The sequence below is a fragment of the Mirounga leonina genome, unplaced genomic scaffold (assembly GCF_011800145.1).
Source record: "Mirounga leonina isolate KUSES-001 unplaced genomic scaffold, KU_Mleo_1.0 Mir_180, whole genome shotgun sequence".
NCBI lineage: Eukaryota > Metazoa > Chordata > Mammalia > Carnivora > Phocidae > Mirounga > Mirounga leonina.
In genome coordinates, this window is record NW_023270469.1 from 1933126 (window position 1) to 1942040 (window position 8915).

At 55.8% G+C, this 8915-nt stretch overlaps 1 protein-coding gene across 1 annotated transcript in view; it reads right to left on the minus strand.

The window, feature by feature from the left end:
* Positions 1–8659, minus strand: part of JPH3 (junctophilin 3) — a 73464-nt gene extending 64805 nt beyond the window's left edge. Inside the window, exon 1 of the mRNA XM_035024634.1 lies at positions 8233–8659. Within this exon, the coding sequence (XP_034880525.1) occupies positions 8233–8614 (382 nt within the window). The 5' untranslated portion in view covers positions 8615–8659. The remainder of the gene's footprint in view (positions 1–8232) is intronic.
* Between the last annotated feature and the right edge of the window lie 256 nt (positions 8660–8915).

Here is an 8915-nt window from a genome sequence, read left to right on the forward strand (position 1 = left end):
CTCACACAGACACAGGGTCCTTGTAGGTGCAATGAATTAAAGATCCTGAGAGATTGTCCTGGCTTTTGGCAGGACCCTAAACCAGGGACCGGCGCCCTGTAAGGAAGGAGGAGGAGAAGGTGGAGGTGAGGAGGGCCCGCAAAAACACAGTAGCTCTCCTTGCTGAAGCATCGGCCCGTGCCTGAAATTCTGCAAGTCTATTTGATTTTTATTTTAATGAAGCACAACATCTACTTCACGAGCCATTTGACCCGGCGCTTGAAGAACCGTCCAGAACGGCGGCTCTCAGCCCTGTCGGCTTTTATCGTGGACCTGGGCCAGGAGGCCACCCTCCCAGAGCCCAGTGGGGACCCCAGCCGGGTCTTCCCTGCCGCTCTCCCAGCAACACGCTGGACGAGTAGCCTTTCACCTCAGCTGCACATTAGGATCACTAGGGCAGTTTTAAAAGAATCCCAATGCCCAGGCTGCACCCGGACCACCTCAATCAGCAACTCTGGGTGGGGCCCAGGCATCAGCATTTCCCAAAGCAGCCAGATGACTCCACGTACGGCTGAGATTGGGACTAGTGTGCTAGGTACTACATTTGAGCCACCTAGACATCTTGCAAACATGGACTCTGGCCCCAGAGACCTCTGGGCTGGGGAGTGGGGCAGTGTTGAGATTCTGCATTTCTTTTTTTTTTTTTTTAAAGACTTTATTTATTTGACAGAGAGAGACACAGCGAGAGAGGGAACACAAGCAGGGGGAGTGGGAGAGGGAGAAGCAGGCTTCCAGAGGAGCAGGGAGCTCGATGCAGGGCTTGATCCCAGGATCCTGGGATCATGACCTGAGCCGAAGGCAGATGCTTAACGACTGAGCCACCCAGGCGCCCCCGAGATTCTGCATTTCTAACGGTCTCCCTGAGAACCATCCTCAGTGGCTCTGCTGTGCAGCTGGGGTTAAGAAGCACCAGCCTATACAGCCACTCTGGAAAACAGTATGGAGGTTCCTCAAAAAGTTAAAACTAGAGTTACCCTACAACCCAGCAATTGCACTACTGGGTATTTACTCCAAAGATACAAATGTAGGGATCCGAAGGGGCACATGCACCCCAATGTTTATAGCAGCATGTCCACAATAGCCAAACTATGGAAGGAGCCCAGATGTCCATCGACAGATGAATGGATAAAGAAGATGTGGTGCATATATACACAATGGAATACTACTCAGCCATCAAAAAGGATGAAATCTTGCCATTTGCAACGACGTGGACAGAACTAGAGGGTTTTATGCTAAGCAAAATAAATCAGTCAGAGAAAAAAAAATCAGTCAGAGAAAGACAAAGACCATCTGATCTCACTCATATGTGCAATTTAAGAAACAAGACAGATGAACAGAAGGGAAGGGAGGGAAAAATAAAGTAAGAGGAAATCAGAGAGGAAGACAAATCATAAGAGACTCTTAACTCTAGGAAACTAACTGAGTTACAGGAGAGGAGGTGGGTGGGGATGGGGTAACTGGGTGATGGGCATTAAGGAGGGCACGTGATGGAATGAGCACTGGGTGTTACACGCAACTGATGAATCACTGACCTCTACGTCTGAAACTAATAATACACCATACGTTAATTAATTGGATTTAAAGAGAAAAGAAGCACTAGCCCAGAGCCATGCTTCTAAAGGTGGAGTCCCCAGACCAGCAGCAGCTGCACCAACTGAGACGTATTCGAAATGCACATTATCATGGAGGCTCTCAGGCCAGAAATTCAGGGCTGGGGCCAGCAAATCTGCTTTCAGCACCTTCCAGGTCATTCTGACGCTGGCCTTGAGGAGCGACAGTGGTGGGCTAGTCCCCCGCCCAACCCCTGCTCCCCCAGCAGCACAGAGGACCCTGGGTTCTTTCCGAGGCCTCCAGTAGCAACAAGGAGACCCCGGGTACCTGGGAAGACAGGAGCCGGCACACAGAAAGAGTGTCTCCTGCAGAATCAGCAACCCCGTCTGGGAGCCGTGGCCCCCAACCAGCCCTCATTCAGCCTGAGCTCAGCCGTCCCCTCCCCTGGGAAGGCTCTGCTGCTCAAGGACACGCAGTCCCCCTTCCCTTCTCAGAACCCTCCCCTGTGGTGGTTCCACAAGAGTCCCCAAACTCTGGAGTGAGAAACTCCGGATTATTTTACACATTTTAGTTTCACATCCAGACTTCTTGGTAGAAGTCACGTCATCCTGCATCTTACACATCGCTGCAAACTGTGTACCTCATACCTTGTGCTAGAAACTGAACGTCTGTGTCCCCCAGAATCACAGGTTAGAAAGGTGCTGTTAGGAGGTGGGGCCTTCGGGTGGGGTGGGGAGGGTGATGAGGGTGGGGCCCTTAGGAATGGGATTAGTGCCTGATGAAGGAGGCCCAGAGCGCTCCTCTGGCCCTATCCCCACGTGAGGACACAGGGAGGTCGGCAGTCTACCCCCAGAAGCAGGTCCTCACCCAACACAAGCTGCCCGCCCCTTGATCTCGAACTTCCCAGCCTCCAGAGCTGTGAGAGATACACACTGCTGTTTAGAAGCCCCCCAGTCTATGGAATTCTGGGACAGCAGCCCCAACGGACAAAGGCCCAGTCCGGCTCAGCAACTATTTCCAGGTTGATTCACTAAAGGTCGCCCTGAGCTTTTGTGTCTTTCCCCCTTAAACATGGTAGGGACTCAGGAAACGCATCTTGGCGACTGGACGAGCCAACAGCAGCAAAGAGAGTGACAAAGGGGATAGAGGAAAGGTGCCTTGTTTTTCTGCGTCTTTCCCAGTGCTTTGCCACGAACACTGCTCACTAAACAGTGCTCCCCCCCCCGCCCCATCCTGTGGCCACGACTGCACCGCGCCCTTGGGACGTCAGCACGCCATCACAATGGGTTCCCTTTATTCTACACCGTCCGTCTCACTCACAGGAAACAACAGCAGAGCGTCTTAGGAGCAAGGACAGAGCCAGGAGCAAAGCAAAACCCTCTAGATGAGGAACCCACGGGTGCTGAATCGAGGAGGAAGGTGGCAGAGTAGTCTCCCATTGGCTGCTACACACAAGATCATTCCTTTGCCTGCCTCTGGTCGTCTCGTACAGCCCCCGCAAGCCCCGTGAGCACAGAGGCACCCCCAACCTGAGACGGGCGGGAACAGGAAAACTTCTCGTGGCCAAGGGTGCTGGACAGGTCAGGGCCAGGGGGTCACTGGCCAGGAGGGTCAGTTTGGCGGCCTGGCTGGAAGAGGCAGTCTGGAGAGAAAGAGAACAAAGCCAGGGCCCCGTGTAAGGTGGCGCTCTCCATGGTGCTGAAGTGACCCGCCGCTCCTCTGTCCCAAATGAAGACACAGAGGGTCCAAGAGAACCCCTGGTCGGATGCACAGAGCCTGTCTGAGGCAAAGCCAGGACCCCAGGCAGTGCTCACTTCACCCACCAAGCGCCTCGCGCGAGCCAGGAGACTGTAAATTGGGGGAGTGGCTGATCTAAGAGGGGGCAACCACTGTGGGAAATCCAAACAAACACCGTCCCCCTCTAGATCCCATGAATCCACATGCCCTGTTGTCACCAAAGGATGCTGTGCTAGGTACCCGGCTGTCAGCTCAGAGATGACAGCCACTTATCTTTTGAGTTGTGCAGGCCTGGGGAAAAGAGAGGAGGAAAGCGAGCCTCGAGGCAAAGCAGCAGAGGCTCTTGGCCGTCCCCCAGCAGCCCCCACCACCCTTAGTCTTCCCGGCCGTGCCCCCTCCTCCTTGGGTCAGCTGGGCTAACTGTCACCATCAGCCAGGGCTCCTCACTAACTCCGCGGCAGAGCGGCTATTTCGGGAGGGTGCTCACCCTCATCCCTTCACCAGCGTGCAGTGGGGTTCCTGATCTGAAGCACCCACATCGCTCCAGGGCTGTGTTGGGTGAGGGGAGCGCGCAGTAACACTTCTTTCTCAGCTATTATTGGCAACAAAGAACTAGTTATTTGCTTTTTCTTCCTCTTTTCACCTCCTGGAGCCTTTTCCCTTGCCAAAGTGGCTGAACCAGAATCTCCGAGGAGATGCTTTTATCTCTAGTGGCTGAGTGCTGCTTTTGTTTCTGAAATGAATTCCCGTTGGCCTACGTCACCCATCACCCGTGTGTCCATAGCCCTGCTTCCTTCCTCCCTAACCTGGGTGTTTGGATTTTTTTTTTTAAGTTTGTTTTCACATATTCATAGTCTAGTATCAAAAATACGCCCCATGGTCATTTATTTTGTTTGGATGAGGGCTTCTTCCCCCTTCAAAGGGGCATTAACTGCATAAACAGGTGTTTAAAGTGGAAGCAAAACATCCCGCTCCCTCTGTAATCTGAGCCCTCTTGGAAGGCGGGCGCTCTCCCTTTGCAGGGACTCCTGCTTCTCAGAGCAGGAGTCGGGAGGGATTTGGAGGGTACACGTGGCTGTGTTTTGGGGGACGAGGTGGAAACGTCTCTGGGTGACAGGTGTATTGTGTGTGCATGTGCTCACAGGCGCAGAGGGCCTGGAATTTTGACTGTGGGCGTGTGTGATTTGTGTGGGCCGAGGGATCTGGGCCAGTGAACGGAATCTGCATTGGAGGGGGGAGGCCTGGTGTGTGAGATGACTCACATCTTTCAGGCTGTGGGAGGGTTTATTTGTGGGGGTAACTCTGGTCCAAGGGGTCCTGCGTCCACGGCATCAGGAGGAAATATTTACCCGTGCGGCCAAGCGCAGGGGTCTGGCGCATGGAGAAGGGGAGTGCAACTGTGCCTTTGCCTACAACTCCAGGCTGCCGCACCCAGAGGAGAAGCGGGGTGCGGAGGTAGAGGAAGGCACGAGGAGGTAGTTCTGCACAAGGGTGCAGAGAGAACGTGTTCCACACAAAAGCAGAGGCTCTGGAATCGCCGTCCTGAGTGCGAATCCTGGTGCTGCCCGGCGCCCACCAGCCAAGTCATCTGCACCCCCTGAGCCTCGGCTTCCCAGTGTGGGAAATGGGAGAAACGAGAAAACCAGCCCTGCAGAGGGACAGGAATTCAGGGCTAGAATTCATGCAAACACTAGCCCCATGCCTGGCACACGGTAAGTGTTTAATATTGCCATTTATCCTCATCATGACCATGATCACACCTGGCTATCGGTTCCAGTAATGATCACCCTAAGTGGCATTCAATGCACATGTCATGGGAGAACAGGATAGTGGTAAGTGATAAGGAAAGCTTACTATAAATCTAGCATAGCCGTGCACGCACCTCAATTATTCCCCACCTACTTTACAGATATTATCAGCCCTTCTTACAGATGAAGAGACGGAAGCTCAGAGAAGTTAAGTAACTCGCCCAAGGTCACAAAGCCGAATGGTTGCAACTCCACAGCATGTGCTCCTGCCGCCCTGCACCCCCCGGGGCCTCACCATCTCCGAGGGGACCCTCGGCACACCGACCGACCAACCGTGGAAGTCACTGGGCCTACGTCGTTAGAAAACGCCTGTCTTACTTGGGGGAGGATGAACCCAGAGGAGAAGGAGTTGGCAGAAGGGGCCCCAGTTGAAATGGAGTCCATAGCAATTCCAGCCAAACGGAGAATACATTTGCCGTTTGTGCATTATTCATGAAAATCACCGTTTCCCAAAGTCAGCACTGGGAGCTGGGCTGGAGTTCAGGAGCTGTGCGATGCCTGCCCAATGTTCCCATCCCTTGTGCAAGCAAAAGTCGGACTGGAGTCAGGACCATGAACTCATTAAGGCTCCGCCTGCCCTCCCCAAAGCATAAGCCACCACACCCACCCGCTGCCTGTGGAGAAGACATCCAGACCCACAGCTGCAACACCCCACTTGGGTTCTGCTTGCCTGACGGACTGCTGGAGGGCACACCTTCTCAACAGTCACTTCCTTCCTGATGAGAAGCACGGACCATGTTGCCGAAAGGTGGCCCCAGATGTCTGGCCTAATTACCCCAATTTTCCGTCATGCCATGTCGCCAACCAAGAAGGAGCAGTCAGCCCTGGTGCCCTGCTACCTGGCTGGCCTACAGGTGGTGTGGTGTGGGGAGTGGGGGCTCCATTCTGGACAAATCAAGGTTTCAACCATGACTCTGCCACCACAGGCTGGGAGCTCTGGTCTGGCCCGTGGGCTCCTGGGTCTCTCTGGCCTCATCTGTAAACTGGACCTGACCCCCACCTCTCCACCATGGGAGGACCCAAGCAGGGCAACGTAGAGGGAGGTGCTTTAGGGAGCAGAACCCTATGTAGCCACTTGGATGGGGGATAGAGACCCAAGAACATCGATCCATTGAAGGAAGCATTTCTTACATCAACATATCAGACCCTAAACTCATGGCCGGCCACAGAATCAGGGTGTCTCTTCCCCTGGTGAGCACGAAGGAAATTACTACTCTTCCTTCTGAAATGGAAGCTCTCTGAGGACAATGACTTTTGTCTGCTTTGCTTACTGCTGGTTTCCTAGAGCCCAGAGCACCTGCTCATAGCACCTACGGGCCACCCAAGATGTCCGGAGAAGGTGGGCAGCCTGGAGGGCTAGACCTCACTCTTAGATATTCTGGGGAGTTCCACAGAAACAGGGGCCTGGCTCCTCTCCTCCCCAGGCTCCCACGTGAGGCCGCAAAGCTGCTTTCCTGGCTCAGGCACAGCTGGGAGCACCTCTGGAGGGACAGATCCGCAGAGCAGCAAGGCCAGAGCCCCCAGGGTGACAACTACCCTTGGGATCCCAAAGAGCCCAGCTGGGAGCGCCAGGCTGCTGAGCCGCCCACCTCAGCCACCCACATCTACTGCCCGAGCCTCGCCGTGTGTGTGTGTGTGTGTGTGTGTGTGCGCACACACACACACACACAGCCTAAAACCCAGAGAGGGCTGTCTGTTCAGTCCAGCCTCTGCGCCCCAGGGTCAGGGATGCTCTCCAACCTGCTCCATGAAAACAACAAGAGCACAGAAGAGGCCGCCTGGGATGAGGCTGGGCACGGCTTTGACAGGCAGGAGCATTATATAATTAACTGCCCCCCACGCCTCCTCCCCTTTGAGTAATAATGAACCCTGCCTCTCAGTTGCATAAGCCAAAATAATAATTACTCTCCAGCCCTCCATCAGTCCTGGATGTGGCCGGGGCGCAGGTGTTTAGTGCCTGCTTCATGAGACGTGAAGGCAGCAAGCAGGCGGGAGAAGACCACACGTACGTTCATGATTTGCACGCCCGGCAGAAGCACACAAGTCACTGTTGTGCCCCACGCCTTCCCCAGGCATCCATGCCTGAGAAATTACCCAGAGGGGGGCACAGAGCCACTTCTGAGGCTAAGCTCCCAGATGGGGGAAGGGGGGCCTCTGGAGAGCAGGCCTGTCTGGGGTCTGGCTTCCAGGAACAGTAAATGCTCCGTGCCTCTCTCTTGCACAGAGGAGTGGACACTGGAGTGTCCGGGACAAGGGGGCATCTGCAAGCTGGCCAAGGCTCCGTGCACAGAAACCATCTTGCAGCCAGGGCAGACAGGCAGGCAGGCTCAGCACTGAATGTCGTGGCATGCTGGAATGAAGGCACAGAGCATTCCCTAAACTACCGGTGAAAATGATTCAGCCACTGGAAGGCAAGATTCCTGGGCTCTCGCTAAACAGATGGGCCTCCTCCTCCCTCCCTCTAGCAGCCTCTCTGGCTGCGCTAGCCCGCGTCCAACCACCTAGAAGTTTATTGCTGTGTTGTGTTGCTTTGGGTTTGTGTCCCTCTCCCAATCGCTCCCTTTCCATTGGCTTGGGTTGATCAGGACTAAGGGAGGCCCTTCAGCACCGCAGGAAAACAAGGAGCTGAGCTGGGGCCTGACTCCTGGAGGCCTAGCACCAAGGGAGCTCTACCAACAAGGGCAAGGGGCCCCCTCCCAGCTCCCGTCTGCCCTTGGTGGGTCCCAGATGAGGCCCAGGGCCCGGGGCTCCGGGCCCAGTCTGGCCTTTCCAGCAGGTCTGTGGCCTGCGCTTGGATCATGCACTGACACTCTGCTCAGCCCCGCAGCTCTGGGCCTGGCTGTGCTCCCGGAAAGCCCCCAACACCCTTCAGCTGACACAGGGGTGCTGTCCCCCACCAGGCAGTGGGGCAACCTGTAGCCAGGGCAACTGTGGCCTCCAGGAAGCCCCAGGAAATGCCCCAGGTGCACACGGCCCCACTGGAGGGAGAAGCTCAACTTCCCCAGAGGTAAACAGAAGAGGCAAGAGAAGAAGGTGCCTCCACCGCCCAGCCCCCCCCCCCCCCCCGCCCCGGCCCGGCCACCCGGGTGGCACCTACCTCCATCTGAGTACGTCTCCGTGCCATAGCCGTCCTGCAGCCCGTTGCTCCAGGTGCCTTCATACTTGGCCCCGTTGCCCGTGCACTCCCGCACCCCGTAGCGCCCCTTAAATCCGTGCGTCCACTCGCCCTTGTACACCCACTTCCCCTTGCTCTCCAGGCCGATGCCGTGGCGCTTGCCCTGCGCCCAAGTGCCCTGGTACGTGTTGCCGCTGGGCCAGGTGTAGACGCCCAGCACCTCGAAGCCGTGGCTCCACGAGCCGGTGTATTCGCCTTGGCCCTTGGGGCCGGTGCAGACGCCATGGCCGTGCGCCTTGCCGTCCTCCCAGCCTCCACAGTAGGACCCTCCATCGTCAAAATTAAACCTACCCCCACTGGACATGCATGTAACTCGGTTTGCAAATCCCGCAAACGGTGAAAAAAAAAAAAAAAAAAAACCAAGGCGATCAACAAACCGGATTCTTGGTTGGCTGGCTGGCTGGCTGGTTTTGTTTTGCCTTTTTTTTTAAGGAAGAATGGAGAAAGCAAAAACCACAGCGCGCAGATCCCGGGCGGCGGGCGGCCGCGGCGCCGGCTTCGGCGGAATTTAAGTCAATCGGGGGCGATTATTCCTTTTCGAGCTGCGCCGCGGAGCCCGACCGGCGTCTCGCGCTCCCGCTGGAGACGGGACCGGAGGGGAGGAG